General features: G+C 36.4%; 1 protein-coding gene across 1 annotated transcript in view; it reads right to left on the bottom strand.

The window, feature by feature from the left end:
• Window positions 1-355: 355 nt before the first annotated feature.
• ADAM28 (ADAM metallopeptidase domain 28) overlaps window positions 356-19765 on the bottom strand; it is a 66712-nt gene continuing 47302 nt past the window's right edge. The window contains exons 14-24 of the mRNA XM_032635432.1: window positions 16945-17140; window positions 14149-14251; window positions 11960-12119; window positions 11170-11250; window positions 10770-10848; window positions 4470-4578; window positions 3473-3551; window positions 2676-2732; window positions 2143-2205; window positions 1210-1272; window positions 356-664 (exon numbers count right to left, since the gene is read on the bottom strand). Coding sequence (XP_032491323.1) covers window positions 644-664; window positions 1210-1272; window positions 2143-2205; window positions 2676-2732; window positions 3473-3551; window positions 4470-4578; window positions 10770-10848; window positions 11170-11250; window positions 11960-12119; window positions 14149-14251; window positions 16945-17140 — 1011 coding nt within the window. The 3' untranslated portion in view covers window positions 356-643. The remainder of the gene's footprint in view (window positions 665-1209; window positions 1273-2142; window positions 2206-2675; window positions 2733-3472; window positions 3552-4469; window positions 4579-10769; window positions 10849-11169; window positions 11251-11959; window positions 12120-14148; window positions 14252-16944; window positions 17141-19765) is intronic.

The following is a 19765-nucleotide window of genomic DNA, read 5'->3' as shown; positions in this document are numbered from 1 at the left end:
TAATTAATAAAGTCTTAATCAGTTGTAGTGAACTTCCAATGACACAGCTAATAAGAATTCCAGAAGATGATAATGTAGGGTAGGAAAAAGACATGATATAAACCAGAGAATGTTTGTATAATTTTCTTTGTAACTGAGGGTTCTAATTTGACCATTTCAGGGTTAAAACAGTTAAGCTATTGCTAGTCATCCAATGAGGAGTATACAATTTTCTCCCATCCTTTCCAGTTTCCTGTGATTTCTTGTTTTTTGTTTTCATTAGAGGGTGAATTAATTCCTACTGAATGAGAAAATCAAGGTGCTCAAAACCCTTTAACAAATATTAGTCAACATCACAGTAAAAAAGCTGGGGTGGGGGGTGGGAAAGGTTAGGAAATTCACCTAATTAGAGATTTCTGCTTTATAACTCTTTCTTTAGAGCCATCCTCTTTCCCGTGAGTACAGAGAACAGAAAATTTTAATTCATACAAAGATTATCAAGAGTATGTCTATCTTGAAAGTAAGTTTTATGTCTTCAAAGTATAATCAAGAAATAGTAAGGTCCTTGAGTGTCAAGAGCAATATTAGTACATTTCTCTTCCATCCAGTTGGTCCAGTCTTCTAAGCTGATCATTTACCCACCAATCCTTGCTTAGCTGTTACTTCAGACTTTCGGATTGGAGCCCTAAAAAAAGACAGAACTCTTAAATAATGAACTTTTCCTAAAAATTTAGATATTACATAACTTGGAACTATTAAGAAATTAAAATGATTTCTCTGTAGTCACTCTTCCTATTCTGTAGCTTGATACTTCACAGTGAAGGAGTGGAAACATAAGAGGGTAGAGAAAGGAGAGAAAAACATCACAACTGGAATTCAACTATCCACCTGGCCACTTATCAGTTGTAGAGGGTGGGGCATCAGGAGAAGAATTATGCCATGCTGAGTAATTTTTCTGTGGAGAATTTCCTCCATCTCACTATCCCTGGGTAATTTTTCTGAGAAAACAAAGAATATTGGGGTCATCATCACTGTCTAGCAAAGACCCTTCCTTACGTCTTTCTCTTGGTTTTTGTCCAAGCTCAGAAGGAAGACATATACTAGAACCCAAAATATACTCATATAGACACGGTCCTTAGTGAGCATCTTCTAGGAAGACATGGTTAGCACTTCTGTCCTTGATTCTAGAAGGGCTACAAGATTAGAATAGTTTGGTTATAGATCTCTTACCTTAAGTGTAGGCATTGGCTTATCCTTGAAAACAGCAGAGGAAAGTCCTTTTGTGTCTTTATGCTATATTAGGGACAAAAATAATGGGAGGGCGTTAGAAATGCTGTGCAGTTCCCATCTTTGCTATACTTATTCCCTTATTTAAATCCTTCCTACCTCCTTGTCACTTATTTTAAATTCTACCCAACCCTCAGGGTCCAGTACAAATTCCAACCACTTAAGTCAATGGACCTTCCTCTTACTTCCCCATTCCTACCCCATTCATTGTCCCCTCACCATACTTCTCTCAGTAGTATTGCCTGCTTTGGCACACGTAATATATGAGGAGTTAAGTGCTCCATATGCATATGACTTGTTTTCCCACCAAAAATGTAAAAATTATTGAAGAAAATGACCTTAAGTTTTAATTCTCATGTACTCACAACAAAGTACCAAGTATGAGGGGAATATGTTCAGGACCCACTTGAGCGAATGACTACCTGTTACTTCATGAGTGCTTGGCTTTTATTCTGGGTTTGCCTCCATGTGCTCCGTTTTTCATACCCTTCCTCCTCTAGAAAACTGTGAATAATATAGACCTTATTCTGTCTAGAATAAACAAGTACAGTCTAATTTATAATACAATTTTGTATCCTCCAAAATGAGCGTCTAGAAACTAACCTGTGAAGGAGACAGTTCAACTTCTACAGCAGAACCATTTATCATTTCTTAACAATTATGTAACAGTAGAACTATTTTTAACAGTAAAAAATTAATACCCATTCTAATTTGTAGATAGTGAGCAGGCCTTCTTTCTCAGATATTCCCCCCATGGGCTATGATATCTCAGGTTAGCTTAGCATATCCTGAAAGGGAACCCAGAGATCTGAAGACACCCTTCACATGGGGCACAAGAGACATTTAAAACACCGTCAGTGACCATCTGTTACTTACAAGGAAAGAGAATGACACAGATGTAGGAATCAGCGGTGGAGAAAAATCTGGCTTCGTAATGAGCTAGTAAGAAGGTTAAAAAAAAAAATTTTTAAATGGGGCCTCGAAAACAGGTGTGCTTAACGGAAAGGCTTAAATCACTTTCAGAAACGGAGAACTAGGCATCTTCTAAACCTGTACATTTAATTGCTTTCACTAAGGTGCGCACATGCAGTTCAGAAACAAGCTCAATGCCAACAGACATAGGATGAAGACGGCATTCTGTGAAGCAGATCGGTTCTCTTCTTTAATGAATTAGCTTTTCAGACCCAGTAACTCAGGTTGAAGGGTTAAATTTAGTAGCATAATGGAAAGGCAAGCTCGTATTTCGTCTTTTCAAAACGCTTTGCAGAAGAATCCATATTTTCTATGAATATTCACACAGATCTGAACGTTCTCCTGAAGAAATAATTGGGCATTGCGGGTTATGTCTTTCACTAGTATTCCCCTGAGGTGAGATTGGAAGGGATTTTTAAGAGACGTTACCAACTCACGACAGAAGCTGGAGGCGCATCCTTCTCTGCCAGGAGCTCAGGTGTGTCAAGCTTCATCTAAAAAGAAAACAATAAAATTTTTAAATGGGTTTATATGAAATCATGTGTGTGAAAACTTTGAAAATTGTAAAGCACTATAGAATTTAAAGAATGCTTCATTCAATAAATTTTAAAAAATGATCGGTGTCCTAATTTCAGCTTCCAAATAAGCACCCCTTCCTGATGTGAGCTCAGAACTAAGATGACACTAAGAGATTGGATGGAAAAATCACAGTGGCCCAGCTGCTGCATTCTGCTGTGTACAGAGCTATCAGAGATGGGTAAGTTTCCATCAAAAACATTATTACCAATGTCATTGTCATTAGGCAATTGCCACTTAAATTTTTAAACTTGCAGGACACAACTAGGGCATTAAGGATTATACATATTACAGGTGTTGTCATACAAGTATACATATTGTCATTATTGGGATATTGCAAAAGGAATAAGGAATCAACCTAGAATCCCACAGAAAGAGAGCTGGCATCTGCCCTCCCCTTTCTCTTTATTCTCTTTGCATTTTGTGAACCCCAGCAAAGCAGCCCCTGAATTGTAGAGAGACTCTTTTGCATTGAACAAAAGGCAAAGGTGAACTTTCTGAATGTGTAGTTCAGAGCCCACAGTCCTTGCTACATACTAACTAGTGAGATAGATTTGTAAAACACTGCTGAATAGAGATGACAGCTAGCTGGTCAGGACAAGACTGAGAGAATCACAAACTGGGACCCAGGGCAAACACAGTACAGACTATGGTTCACCTCTTGGGGTTGAACAGCCTTTGCCGTCTGTGGTTTCCTCTTCTGCTTGTGTGGCCCGGTGTCAGTGGTAGACAGTAGCCTGTATGTGAAAACATATCATATAAACTGACTTAGAAATTCCTTCCCTGTGAGAGGGAGATTCAAGAGATGTCTGCTAGTATCCTCTGCCCATTGTTTCATACTTGGTAATTGACTGGGTTTTCATCTGCTCCCTAGGGCATACTGCAGGTTTCCTTGTCTTGTAATTAATAATCATTACCACTAATTTTCTTTTCCATTCTCTACCAATCCCTGAAACCTAATAATGAAGATGCTGAATCCAACTTTTATCTAAATTATGCCATTTAATTAAAGATTTGTTTTATTCATTCAGTATTTATTAAAAGCCCATTCTGGGTGAATAAATCAATTTTTAAAAAATGCTAGAAAGAGACTGTAGTGTCAAGATTATCTTTGAAAGACTGACTGATCTATGTGCAAACCTAGACTCCATTACTTACTTTGTAAGACTTTGAACATGTTAGTTTATCTCCCTGAGCTTCTGTTTCCACATCAGTAAACAAGTGAAGTGCCTGACCTTGCAGGATTGTTGTGAGGATCAATCTATAACACCTTTTCATCTATAAAATGGAAATAATAGTAACTATTATTTCCTTATGAAGATTAAATGACATAATATATGTAAAAGGGCTAAGCAGAGTGCTTGTCAGAAAGCTATGATCGATACATTTTAGATACTGTATTTGGATAATGAGCATAAACATCTTTAATAATGAGAGTTATTATTAATTATAAACAGTGATTAATAGAAGAGAAAAAGGAGATCTTACTGTGAAGAATTTCCCAATAAAAAGAATAGCCTCTGGTCCAAGAAAAATGTATCTGTATCTTATTTCTGAGTATTTGAAGTAAACTAAAATTAAATTGGATAATTTGGGTCCTTACATTTAAAGTGAATTAGAGGCCAAAAACGTCCCCAAGGCAAGATAATGCCTACCTCTGGACTTCCTTCTGCTTTCCTCTGGTGCTTTGGTATCGGGTTACTATAGCAACCACCACAAATATGACGGCCACAGGGAACAGCATCCCAACCACAATGGAGAAATCTGCAGCCAGGAGAACGAGGGCCTCGTGAGAATATGGGAAGTTCACAAGTATACATCACACTGGTCCTTATTTCTTTATTTTATTTTTTTTGCGGCATGCGAGCCTCTCACTGCTGTGGCCTCTCCCGCTGCGGAGCACAGGCTCTGGACACGCAGGCTCAGCGGCCATGGCTCACGGGCCCAGCCGCTCCACAGCATGTGGGATCTTCCCGGACCGGGGCACGAACCCGTGTCCCCTGCATCGGCAGGCGGACTCTCAACCACTGCGCCACCAGGGAAGCCCCCTTATTTCTTTATCACAAACTCCGCCTACCTTTTCCCCAAAGGACATGCAGTCCCTGGAACATCTCTCATAGCCAGTAAAATGAAAATATATTTTGATAATGATTATAATATTATTTAGATAGATAGATAGAAGAAATTAAGAGGATGTCTAGGGAAAACATTTTAAATGAGATAGATAGGTAAAGCATCATACTACAGGGAATTCTTAGAAGGGATGGTGTTTGTAATAAATTGAAAACAAAGGGCTGAAAGAATATGAAGTAAGGAGGATGCGGAAGAGGAGGGAAACATTGTTTGTTAAAATTCAGCCTTGGAATAAAACCAGTGAAAAGAATCTGAAGACTTGAAATCATATTCCCCTTAGTAGCAAGAAGCTGAGACGTGAAAAAGAGAATTGATGGATAACTGATAAGATAGGACATAAGTGAGTGTCCTGCTGACGTTTGCTCTATAGTGGAATTATTATGGACAAAAAAATTATGTGACCTTGTGAACTGGGGAATGGTTCTAACAAAGTTTTTTGATTTATAGGGTGTTTTTTACCTACTAATCTAATGAATGAATGCAACTTCAATCTTTTGCTATCTCATGTATTCATTTCTCTTATAATAATCTGAAAGCACAAAGACCAGGAGGTACAAGTTTGAAGAGCAATGCAAACAGCTACTGCTCTCTTATTACAGAGATGGCGGAGATCAGTAAATGAATAATAAGAATGAGTTTTGCATAAATGCAAGAAAAGTTCACAAGTGTGAGCACACATGCGTGCAGAGAGAGACCTCAGAAGTAGAATTCTAGGTAAGATAATAACAGTTCAAATACCTAATACTCTCTACCCTCCATAAAAATTCCTACCCAAAAAGTCAAAGGAAATAAAGTTCTGAGGCATCTGTGTTAGAAACAGTATAGATGCGTTCAGAATTTTAAAAGTGTACTTGCACTAACAACAGAATCGTAGCTATTTTCAAAAGAGTGACACGGTCCAGAGGAAATAAAGAGGAACTTGGCAGTACTTCACAGACATCCATAGTTTGAAAGGATGTGGTCTAGAGGTAAACCCGGGGCATCAGGCAGATGGAGAGTATTATAAAAGGAAGCAGGTTTACAGTTGAAGATGTCAGTGATTGAACAAAAAATACAGCCCTTTCTGTTTCTGGAAATGGTGGTCTAGGAAATTTGGACTAGCTCTCTCACTAAAAACAACTAATGAATTTTAAAAAAATCTTCCTAAAAGCACAGAAGTGCTGAAGAAATAGGGGGAAAATATTTTGGAGTGAGAGAAAATTACTTTGGAGTGAGAAAGCAGGAACTCAGAAACACAGGAAGGAAAACGATCGTAAAAGGAAGCTCCGAAATGCGGAAAGGAACGAAAAGTAAATAAACCAAGAATGAACCTTAATGTAAACTGTGGACTTTGGATGATAATCACATGTCACTGTAGGTTCATTAATTGTAACAAATGTTCCACTCTGGTTGGGGGATGTTAGCGGTGGGAGATTGTGCATGTGTGGGGCAGGGATATAGGGGAAATCTCTGTACTTTCTGCTCAGTTTTACTGTGAACCTAAGACTGCTCTAAAAAGTAAAGTCTCTATTAAAAATAATAAAATGGAAATTTTTATGCTGGCCACGAAAAGAATATAAAATAAATGTATAATCTCCAAATTAATAAAAATAAAAATGAAGTGATTAAAATCCTCAGTAAGTCCATAAGAAAACAAGAAAGGAGAGAAAAAGGAACAGGAACCAGGCAGGACAAATAAAAAGCATATAATAAGATTGTAGATTACACCCAAATATATCAGTAATTAATTACATTTAATTTGAATGGACTAAGTTTTTAAAAAACGATTGAGACTAAAATTTTAAAATATATCTATTTTTTAAAATGAGAGACAGATATAAAACATGAGGATTCAGAAAGGATGAAAGTAAAAGTATGAAGAAAAAGTTATACCAAAGCAAAAGAGGCCAAGAGAAATATGGTACAGCTATCTTTTTCTCCAGGAACTGTGGACTTTAAAAGGCAAGAAGACTAGGGATACACAAAAGCATTTCATAATAACAAGTGTTAATTCACTGGGAAGAGCATGGTCTCAAAATATATAGGTACTGATAGAACCAGAAGTAATAGCCAAATTCAGTTACAGTGGGGATTTTAACACTCTTGACTCAGTAATTGGTACAACAAACAAACAAGATATCAGTAAGGGTTAATATATTACACACAGTTAACAAACATGGCGTTAAAAACATATGGAAAACACCGCACATAAGTGCAGAACACACATTTTTGTGTTCATAGACAGAACACTTACAATATGGGCTTATGCTGGGTCATAGAGCAAGTGTCAACAAATTTCAGCATATTCTCAACACAGTAGGTTTTCTGATCCCTATGGAATTATGCTAAGTATTAATTTAACAGAAGCTAGAAAATCTCCATATGCATGTATGTTAAGAAATATATGTCTGAACAGTTCAAGGGCCAAAGAAGAAAGCAAATAGAAAATAATTTGAAACAAATGATAATGAAAATACCAATTACGATATGGTCTACAAACTGAAAATTAATGAGCCAAAGATTCCTTTCAAGATTTTTCTTTTAAAGATGAAATAAACTTAAGGAAATGGAATTGTATAAAGTAGAAATTGAAATAGCAAAAAAAAAAATGTTAAAAAAGCAAATCATAAAGAATAATAAGTTTTAAAACTTTGTTAGGATAATATAAAAAAAGAGAAAAAACAATACTACAGATACTATTGATATTGAAAAGATAAGTGAGTATTATGAGCAATCTTAAACCAAAACATTGACATTTAGGTGAAGTAGGTAAATGTCATTTAGGTGAAGTAGGTAAATGTCTAAGAAAAATATAACATAGTAAAACTTGCATAAGAAGAAATTAAATACCTGAAGGGTCTTATAGCTACTAAAGACACTGAATCTTTAACTAAAATATTGTCCAGAATTCTAGGCCTACATGGCTTACTGACAAGTTCTACCAGATATTTAAGGAAAGAGTCTTCCATTCTTATACAAACTCTTCCAGAGAATTTAAATGAACGAAAATGCTCCACTTCATTTAATATGTCTAGCATAACCATGATACTCAAATTTAGCAAGTACAGGCATCACTCATGAACATGAAATAACAGCAAACATCATCCATCAGTATCCGTGAGAGCTATTTCCATGTTGGGTTTATCCAAAGTATGCACAGTTAGATAAATGTTCACATATCAATCAATTTATTTTGCAATACCAACAGAGTAAAGAGGTAAAAATCTTAACCAATAAATAAAAAGTATTTGGTAAAATTCTTAGCAAACTAGAAATAGAAGTGAATTTTCTTGATCTAATGAAGAGGATCCAATATGTACAGAATACCTTCAGATAACAGGGCAAAATACTGAAAGTCTTTCCTAAGATTGGGAAAGAAACAAAGAGGCTTGCTATCTCTAGTTCTATTCAGCATTGCACAAGACTACTACTCAGTGAAGGAAAACAAGTATGAGAAATTAAAATGGTGAAGATTAGAGAAGAAGCAAAACTGTCAGTTTTCTGAAACAATGATTGAATATGTAGAAAATCTAATGGAATCTACAAATAAATTACTAAAATTATTAAGAGAGGTTAGCAGACGTGCTTGATATAAAAATAAATATACAAAAATTAGTTGACCTTCTATATTCTAGTAATAGTTGAAAAATATTTTTTCAAAAAATACCATTTAAAAATACAATAAAAATTAATTTCTTATAAAACAAATCAAACAAAATATATGTAAAATTTCTGTGGTGGAAACCATTGACTATTATTGGGCAAAATTAAAGAAGACTAAGTAAATGGATAGATATTTCATGTCAATAGGTTTGGAATTCAATATTTTATATATGCTCATTTTCTGCAAGTAAATCTATAGCTGTAGTTTACACTAAATTAAAATCCCAACAGGAATTGTGTGTGTAACTTGAGAATCTGATTATAAAATATATGTGGAAATACAAAAGCTAACAGCCAAGACATTCTTGAAGAACAATGTTAAAGGACCTCCTATAAGATAACAAAATTATTTTAAAGATACAATAATAAAAGAGTGTTATACTGGCATAAGGATAGCCAAACAGGGCCACCAGCAAAGAACAGATATCCCAGAACAACACACGTGCATGGACACACGTGCTTTATTAGAAAGTCATTTATGATATGAATAACGGTGTGACAACTGGGCATCTATCTGAGATAAAAACGAAATTGAACACTTTGTTGACACTTGCTCTATGACCCAGCATAAGCCCATATTGTAAGTGTTCTGTCTATGAACACAAAAATATGTGTTCTGCACTTATGTGCGGTGTTTTCCATATGTTTTTAATGCCATGTTTGTTAACTGTGTGTAATATATTAACCCTTACTGATACCTTGTTTGTTTGTTGTACCAATTACTGAGTCAAGAGTGTTAAAACCCCCCACTGTAACTGTGAATTTGGCTATTACTTCTGGTTCTATCAATACCTATATATTTTGAGACCATGCTGTTATCTACAGTAAAGTTTAGAATTGTATGTCTTCCCAGTGAATTAACACTTTTGTTATTATGAAATTGCACACTTTGTGTGCATCACACACAAAATAATTCCAGATACGTTATAGACTTAAATTTGAAAAGGCAATACAAAAATCCTTTTTAGAATATATGGGTATACATTCATAACTTCAGGATAGGAAAATTGTCCTTAAAAAGGACACAAAAAGAAAAAAAACTAATCATCAAGGAAATGATTAACAAATTGACTACATTACAATTAAAAGCTTCTTTAGGGCTTCCCTGGTGGTGCAGTGGTTAAGAATCCTCCTGCCAATGCAGGGGACACGGGTTGAAGCCCTGGTCCGGGAAGATCCCACATGCCACGGAGCAACTAAGCCTGTGTACCACAACTACTGAGCCTGTGCTCCAGAGCCCGTGAGCCACAACTACTGAAGCCTGCGCGCCTAGAGCCCATGCTCCGCAACAAGAGAAGCCACCGCAATGAGAAGCCCACGCACAGCAACGAAGAGTAGCCCCTGCTCGCCGCAATTAGAGAAAGCCCACGCAGCAACAAAGACCCAACGCAGCCAAAAATAGATTTTAAAAATAATAATAATTTTAAAAAGCTTCTTTAATCACATGACATCACGAAGAGAGTGAGAAAACACAGAATGAAGGGAGTTATTTGCAGCATGTATAACTGAAAAAATAGCTTATATCAAGAATATATTAAAACTTACACAAGTTATTAAGGGGTCAGGGGAGACACCCAATAGAAGAATAAACAAAATGGCTTGAACAGATGCTTTGCAAAAAACAAAATCCGAATGACCAAAAAATAAGAAAAGATTTTATTATTATTATTATTAGTTATAAAGAGCAAGTCAACCTAATCCCACATTGAAAGAAGGATCGTACATACTGAAGAAAAACAGCCCAGGGAAATACAAGAGACAGGGTGAAAAAACAAAACAACTGGACTCAAAAGAAATAGAGATAATCTAGAGAACAAAGTGAACCTACAAAAATTATGTCATATTCTTAGAGTTTTATGAGGATATTATATCTAGTATACATTCAGTCAAGGCTGCTATGAAAATGGAACAATCATAAAGCAAGAAAATTTGGAAAATTAAAATGACAAATATAAAATTTCAAGAAATCTTTTTGTATGTAGCACAATAACATAAGAATGTGGAAAATATGATTAAAAAGTTGCTGTAGAAACTCTGGGGATTAATATTGTGGATTCAATATCTACAGAATAGGAACTCCAAGAGGAGTGGAAAAAAGACAATGAAATCTTACATAACAGGAAATAAAAGCTTGGAAGAGGAGAGTAATTTTCTCATAGTCAATGTGCAATATTACTTACTGAAGACCATGGAAGAACCACCGCAACCAGGAGGGGCCCATCCTTCTTTGCACTGACATTGGAGCTCGTGGTCACACACCTAGAGGAGCAACGATCCTGTTAGTTTTCTCACTGGACTAATCCCCAACCCGAGGGTGGATTCATCCATAATTAAGTCCACTCCAAAAAAAGAATAACCTCTGCTCTGTAGCCTTTCAACTGTCTACATAATGTATGAATCAGTAATAGTAATTTCAGTACCAGGTTCTTTGAAGGAATTTTTCATTGAATAAAACTAGTGAGGAGTTAGATAATAATTTTAATCATTCAACGCTGAAACATTATTTTAACATCATCCAAACTGTCTGACCCGAAATGACACAGGATTCAGCAAGCTTGGGGAAACATTGTCAAGACTTACAGCATGCCCTTTGCATTTAGAGGAGCAATTGGCCGATCTGTAAGTTCTTTCGACATCCACACATTCTGCATTAATGCAAACCTGAAAGTGATATGAAAAACACAAAGTAGACATGAATGTCCAGTGGTTTCAGTTCTGCAAACTGTTGACTCTTTGGTATTTAGCCTTGTATTTTTAGTTACTATTATTGTTATCAAACTTGCCTTTTCATTAGGGAAATCACCGAATCCTTTTGAAAATAGGAATATGGAATCTAGATCATTTTTATAATAAAATATTTAGGAAGTCCTCTTTAAAGAAGATTTCCTTACTTCACGTCATATCTCATGGGTCATCTTTAATGCACCTCTTTAGTCCAACTCTGAAGACTGAGAGCACTGAGCTAAGCATTGCACATGGTACAAGGTACGCATCCTAAACAAAAATACTATGGAAAACATGTTAATATCACATCATCTCCAATATTAAGATAATTATCATTTATGTAAAAATAAATAGTATTGTTACGATTTTTTTCATTATTATCATCAGAATGGCTATCATTTATTGAGACCATACCAATTTGGGGGAAATAAAATTTACCTAAATTTAACAACCTAGTGCTAAGCACATAATAGGTACTTATTAAATAACACTGAAGGCAAGAATGCAGTCATGTATACATGAATGGCATAAACGTTACTTTGAAAAACTGTGCTCCATGAAACACAAGGAGGCCTTGAGAAGCAAGCAAACAAAATGAACAAACCACCAGAACATTTTGAGTAAAAGCCACCATTAATCAATGTACCTTATTCTCTCCACACTTGGTTCCATTGGCTACTATGCTGATTTCTTGACTGCTGTCTTCAGGTTCAAATGTTTTACATGTCAGGAACGTTATTATATGTCCTTTCCGGAGCAGATAATCTGACCCACCATTACAGAACAACTTCCCACACAGGGCATCACTGAAGAAAAGCCGAAATTTGTTGCCTTTGAAATAGCAGGATCCAAAATGCAGTTTTATACAAATGTACATCAGCTCCCTATCGATATTTAACTAATGGTATTTCCCCCTAGGGCAGAGACTTCTAGTTCTCCTTTATACCAATTTCCCCCTTATTCTTCAGTAATAGAACCACTGAATATTAGCAAGGCACAATGTTGCTCAAAAGAAAAATCCCATGTCTCTCATATTCCCAAATTTTGGCCAGTTGCCTAAATTCTAGCCAATGGGAAGGAAGCAGAATCTTAACTGCAGATTCTTGAGGGTGGCCTTACGTGAGGGTATATGTCCTTTTCTCAATATTTTCTCCTTTTTGCTTACTGGAATATGACGGTTGGAGTTGGAGAAGCCATCACAGACTGAGAGAAACATTTGGGAAAGGAGGTCATACGTATGATGGAGCAAGAAGCTATAAGGAGGATGGATGTCTAACATCATGGAGGGCACCTAGGGAATCAGTTTCTGTCTTGTTTCAGCTAAGGTTATTTATTGCCATGAAGGGCAGCAGAATAATTCTCTCGACTGTAGTTGTATCGGTATAAGGCTGAGCCTTGGTTGAAACTCCAAGGCATTGTGTGTTACTGGAAGAACCCCTGCAAATTCAGATGAAACTGCTCAGCGCTCACTAAAGCCTTGCCTTCACTAGCAAGGGGAAGAAAGTCATCGCCAACAAAATTGGAATCAATTGCTTTATGCAGAATTTAGAGGAATGCTGTGAAAAACTCTTCGGAGAGTGGTAGAATCAGATTCTTCTGATGTCTCTGAGGCTTTTAGATAATACCATTGAGGAGTGGAGAAAGGCACGCATTCTCTCCAGACTTGAGAGGGTGTTTTTCTTGAATCATTTAGGTAGAGCTTTATGAGGAAGGCTCTAGGACACAGGGACTTTCAGGCTTACTTCCCACTACAGCCAAAGACTATCAAGAAGTGACCAGGAGGTCAGCCTGTGGGAAGAAATGAAATGCTTGTGCCTCTGGTTGCAGAAATTATCCAGTGTTCACACAAAGTTATACAGGACAAGGGTGTATACACTCTACAGAGGAAAGATGGAGTTACCCTAGTCTCTTTTCCCTGTCACAACCTCTCAGACTAAATATTGCCACACTCCCACCCCACTCTCCCACACATATTGCCTTTTACATAATTTTCCCTGATTTCCTGTAAAGAAGAACCACAGGGTATGATTATCTTTGAGGCTTAGACTCCCCAAGAGATGACCTTCTGTCCAAAATATAGTTTGTTTGGTAATATCTATCATTGAGAAAAATCAATGTTATTTTAATAGAAAATCTTTGAGAAATGCTGATTTTTTTCATTTAATCGCTGGTTACACATTAGTTTGTATGTGTAAAATTTGGAGCAGGTATAAAGTTTAATCTATTATCATTTGAATTTTAAAAGTCATCTTAAAATTGCAGAATCAAAGGAAAATATGTAGAAAAATCTCAAGTTCATTGCTTATGGTGTTCTATCATTTTTTTCAGACTATCAATACAAAAAGGACAACAAATTCTTTAGGTAAATTGTCAATCTTTCCCTTACTGTATTTTTTCTTTATAGAATGCCATGGCAAGTTTAAATAAAACTGTACCATCATCATATTGCTTATTTCTCTGAGTAGGTACATATTTATACACTAGAATCAAAATGAAAGACACTAGATGGAAAAGCACCTAAAGTATACTGGAGAGTCAGTGTGCAAATTTCCAGCCAGGCCCATTTAACTATTGCATGCTCGGTCTCAAACATTCATTCTATTTAACAACAGCTGTACTTGGTGTCCTTTGAAGCATCCATTATGAGAGATAGGAAAAAGTGGATCATTCCCTATTTGTCTTTTTAACTCAGTGCCTAGCCTAAAATATAGCATATAATAGTCACTCAATGAATGTTTATCAAATGAATGATGTCCAAATTCACTTTCTCTTTAAATGGGATAAATCAGAATGTGTCAAAATGAGCAGGAAGGTTCAAATAACAAGGCCACTTACTTTGCTTTACAGGGAATGCGTGTGTCATCCACTTTTCGACAGTACCCGTAACTTGACCCACCTTCATTCCTGCTAAAACATGACTTATCTGCAACCTGGGTTCCTGGGACCAGGCACAGTCAGTAGGCACACAGTTGAAAAGAAAAGAGATAAATAGTTCAGTGCCATAAAGGATTCATGAAACAGAAAACCAGCATGAGGAATACGATTTTAGCATCATCCCCTTGACCCTTCTTGGAAATATAGGTTGCACTAATTTGATATCAAGAGAGATGGCTGGAGTTAAAACAATCTTTTAGATAGCCTATTTTTGAATAATGGCTATCTAAATATTTGGAAACATCTGGATGATTGAAGACTTAGCTGGAAGAGCCGTAGTTATCGTAGTAGCAGCCCACAGGCAGATACTGGAATGTTATCCTGCTGGAGGGTGCAGCTGTGACAGGTACATGCTGTGCTTAGGCAAACTTCTACTCTGCCAGGCACAGAGATGAGCATCGCATGCTTAATTTCTCAGGTAATCTTCCTCAGATCCCCATCAACTGGGGCAACAGAACACAGTGGTTAAGAGCTCAGGCGTTAAGTAAGAGCTGTGTGATCTTTGGCAAGTGCCTTAACCTCTTGGTTTGCTCTGTGTAAATATGAGGATTCTATAATAGTACCTCCCCCACAGCGTTATTATGAGAATTAAATGAGTTAGTATATGTGAGCCACTGAGAAGAGTGCCTGGTCTGTAGTACATGGTTCAGAAAGAAAATGCTGGCTGAAAATCCTTTGTAAATAAATATACCTGGGTACCACTGCTAAGGAAAGGAGCACATTTTCTTTTTAGGTTGCACACACATTTTTCCAAATTCTCTGTGAAAAGACTGTACTAATTCATACTCTTACCAGAGCATATTAAACTAAGTGTTTTGTCACATCCTCACCAACACTAAGCATTAACTGTAACAAAGCTCTGCAACTTAACAAGTGTAGAAGATTAACTTGTCTTCATTTATATTTCTTACCATATTGCATGTGCTGATGCATTAATAGTGTTTCATACTTCTTGCTAGTGAGTTAAAATGATTTTAATGTTTATTAAACACGTGTACTTCTTTATGATGAATTGCCTGTTTCTTCCTTGGTCACATTTTCAATATTTGGAATTCCAAATGATTTAAAGGAGGTTAAAGACAGTGATTTTTCCCCCTTATATGTGTTATAAGACTTTTCAAACTTTGAAGACTAATTTAAAACAAATGTGTGATCCTTGTGAATTGTAAAATTTGAAATTTTATTTAGGCAAATCTATTTTTCTGGTCTTTTATAAAGGCCACCTTTAAATATATGATTTAAAAGTTCTTCTCTATTCCAATATTGGATAAATATATTCAACATTAATTCAATAGATCACTTGGAACATTTACTAAAGTCAGGCACTGTGCTAGGATACACTGGGAATAACAACTATGAACAAAACAGTGTCTAGGTAATAGAAAATTTACAGATTTGTAAGGGAGGCGATATTGAAGGGTCAGGCAAAAAGAAGAAAGTAATAGTTTTTATCGCAGTGATTTATAGCCAAGTAACAAAGGAGATGTTCAGAGCTTCATCTCTGTGCTGAAGATTTCCTTTCCCCAGGTTTCTGCCATATACTGAAGTTAGCCAAGGAAGTACAAGGTCTTTAACCAGCAAAGCCATCTTTGCTTGCAGCTGTAACTTAGCACGTCCATCTGCATTACCTATAAACTGGAGGAGAGCCAGAACCAAATTCCAGACCATCAGAGCACTTCCTGATGCACCAATGGTATCAAGCTTTCTCCTCAAATTGTGTCTCAGCTCACCCTGGCCTGATACAGAGGCTTCATTCAGGGGTTTTTCTAGGTTCCTGTCCATTTATTTCCCAGGTGTCTCTTTTTCTGGGTATATTGTCAATCAGTGATTTTTGTTGCTTTTGTTGCTTTCCTTCATCTCGTCTTATGTATATTTTCAGGAATTATGGAAAGTTTCCAGCATATGATAACCTTCCTCACATATTTTTAGGAATATGTATTTTCCCTGTTAAAAATTGTCCTTCAGCCATTTAAGTAAGAATCTGGAAATGTAGCAGAAAATGGTATGAAAATTAAATATATCTACACAATATACATCATATCCAGGAAGTCCAACGAATTGATATTTTAAAAATTGCTCTTCTAATCAAGTTATTTGGCATAATTTAAATTTGGGTTTAAAGTTTTTGAAGATTCTTAAGTTATGCTTTTATTTTTAATTTCTTTTTTATGGTGTAATCAGAGAATATGACCTTTAAAATTCTGGTATTATGGACAAAATAAACATTTTAAAAACTTTCGATTTTCCTCACTGCTCCTTTGCATTCCACCCCTATACACACACACACACACACACACACACACACACACACACACACACACACAATTGCAAGGGTCTGCTTAACTGGGAAGGATTTTGGTTAGAGCTGCCAGATAAAGTACAGGACATCCAGTTAAATTTAAATTCCAGGTAAAGACTTTTTTTCAGCCTAAGTCTCACCCAAATATTGCATGAGACATACTGACACCTAAAAAAAAATTGTTAATCTGAAATTCAAATTTAATTGGACTGTCCTTATTTTTATTTGCTACATCTAGCAAAATTCTCCAGGATTTTGAGCAGTGGCACAGTCTCTAAGATGGAAGAAAGGGACAGAATGCTACTTTGGCCATGATTAAACACTGTCACTTGGAGTGATACGATTTTCCTTTGTATGTACAAAGGTAGTGCCAGCATCACTGGGGTTTGTCCTCCTACCTGGTCCCCATAGCTTGGTGCACTGCTCCTCCAGGGTGGGGCACATCCCCATCAAGCAGTAGCCCTTCCCATTTTGGCAAGGGAAGCCATTGACCTGGAATCGATCATCCGGGCAGAGACCAGATTTGCCATCACACGTTTCGGGCAGGTCACACTCATCTTTTGCTGGTCTGCACACCTCACCAGCCTTTTTAAACTATAGGGAAATAAAATTGGAGAGAAGGCTTTTTTTTTCCACCTGACTTAACCCTAATATCTCAAATTGATTCAAATAACATTTTCCCTGTGGCCTTTTTTTGGCAACGTAGTTAGAGGCATCGTTCTGTTTTAGTTTACGTTTTCATTGTATAAGCTGAAGACATCTCCTATAATCTCTCTTCTGTTGACTTTGGCCAAGCCCTGAGTCTTTAAGCAATCAATATTTCTGAATTTGTAGAGCAAACGTTATAGAAATAACAATGAAAAAACACAGAAGAAAACTGAGCAATATCTTAGATGGAAAGAAGGAAGTTATTTCTCCCTTTGTTGAATGCATCTTTGACAAGCTTTTCAAGGAGATTTAAATCTGCAGCTTCAGAGATTTATTGGTGAAGTAAATCTTCCATAGTAAGCAAGATACATTTATAAGCCCAGATCAGCGTCTCTGAGACTTTCCCAGGCATAGAGTTTCCTAATCCTTAATTCCTTTTATTGTATGCGCAGATATTTCTTTTCAACTCACGTCTTTCTATGGAATGATTTATCAGAAGGAGGAAACAACCAAATATTCATTTCATGTGTTAATTCCATTGCAATCTATTACTGCGAGTCTTGCTCTTATGAGCTCAGAGAAACCTTAGGAAAAGAAATTCTGCCATTCATACAAATCTAAGAGGCCTGTGTGGATATTGGAAGCATACCCTTCTCTAGTTGAAGTGAGAAGGCATGCTCTCATATCATCAAAAGACTTTCCATATCTTTACGCTGGTGACAGAATGTGCCAAAACTAAGATCCGGCACAGCCAAATAAATAAATAAATATTTTTAAAAGAATCCAAATTTTCATCAGAGCGTATGAGACCCTCCGAATTCAAGCCCCCCCCACTCCAGTCAGACTAGCTTTCTTACCAGATGTCACACAAACCATGCTTATATCTTCTTTTCTTTCTTCCTTCTCCCTGCCTGCTCACTTGGAATTTTTTCTTTCTATTCATCTAAAATCTCCTCTGACCTCTTCAATGCAAATCACTGTTCCTCTTTTCTACATGTGGTAGGAAAAGAGCCCTGAATTTGGATTTGAAAGATACAGGTTTGAATCTTGGCTCTGCCAGTGGCTAGATGTGTACCCTTAGCAAATGGATTTAATCTCTCTGAAGATCCGTTTCCCGATCCAATATTAACTTTCTAAGGTCATTATGAACATTAAGTGAAAATATATGTGGAAACTATTACCCATATAATGGCCATCTGTCATTATAATATCTATCTGAGCATTTAATCATGTATCATACTTTCGTCTGTTTTAGTTATGTATGTCATCACCCTAAAGAAATAGCACCCTAAAGAAATAGCAAGTTTTTTGAAGTCAAATACTAGTTTTCTTTATCACTCATAATCTCTAACAAGAGATTAATAAATATTATAACAAGACTTAATAAATACTTGTTGAATACTACTTAAGTTCTCAAATTTTCTTCATTTTGGCCTCCTTTATTTCTTTCCTCTCCCTCCAACATTAAAAAAAAGAAAGAAACAAACAAAAAAAACCTATCTGAAACACTGCCTATAACCTGGCATGCCATCTGCACATTCCTTTTACAGATGGTTATTGGGCTTTTAAAATGAATGCAATTCTGTGTTAGGTGAACATGAATCAGACTCCAGACATTAAGAATCAGTCTAACTAAGAAGACACATAAACAAATAATCATAATAGAGAATTCTCTGCAACAGTAGAATGTAACATGCTGAACTCTAACTGGAAGAGAAAGTCAAAAAAGCCCCACAGAGAAAATGACACGGCATCCTCATCTTATGTCTTTTTCTAAGAATTTCACCCGGAAGTGACTTCAAAGGTTGACGATAGAGGAGCCCCTATATTATTAAAATTAAAAGCTTTTCCACTACACCATATTAAAGTGTGGAATAAAATTCATATTTTATGGCAAGACAAGGAAAATTTCAACATAAGAAATTGTCTCTCCCTCTGACCTCCTCTCTCCCCATACCGTGCACTGTGTGTCTGCATTAGGCATTGACCAGACCTCCCCCATCAGCAGAAATACCTGCTCAACCATAAAGACCAACATACTCCCAGCACCAACAAGATAACTCCTTAAAAGATAATGTTCCTTCTTGATCTTGTAAGGGGCCATAGTGATGCTTAGATATGGATTGTGTAAACTATCAATAATATGCCATTTAACGTACAGCCCTCTGTCTCAAAAAACTTACACAACTGTGCTTTGACTTCTAACTGGCTCAACAGTTTTCAGGGCTTTCTGAGATGCTCTTCCCTGGTTACAATCCTCAATTTGGCTAGAATAAAATTTTCCATTTCTTTCTTAGATCGGCTGATTAATTTTTTGCCAACAAAAGGGATATGCAAGCAATTACTAGATTTGGTCCAAGAGGGTCACACGGCATCGGAAGAAATAGCAGGTGGGAATAACAAAGCATTGGTTTTGGAACTGATCGTACTTGGATTTTGCCATTTAGTGGCTGTATTATTTTGTACATTATCTGTTCTGAGACTCTGCTCGAAAACAAAATTAAATAATAATATATACTTCAAAGGGCTGTTGGAGGATTAAAGAGCCCATCTTTGCAAAGTACTCAGTGA

This window comes from Phocoena sinus, chromosome 6 (assembly GCF_008692025.1).
Source record: "Phocoena sinus isolate mPhoSin1 chromosome 6, mPhoSin1.pri, whole genome shotgun sequence".
NCBI lineage: Eukaryota > Metazoa > Chordata > Mammalia > Artiodactyla > Phocoenidae > Phocoena > Phocoena sinus.
The sequence above is the reverse complement of the archived record's forward strand: the minus strand, read 5'-3'. Positions and strand labels throughout refer to the sequence as shown.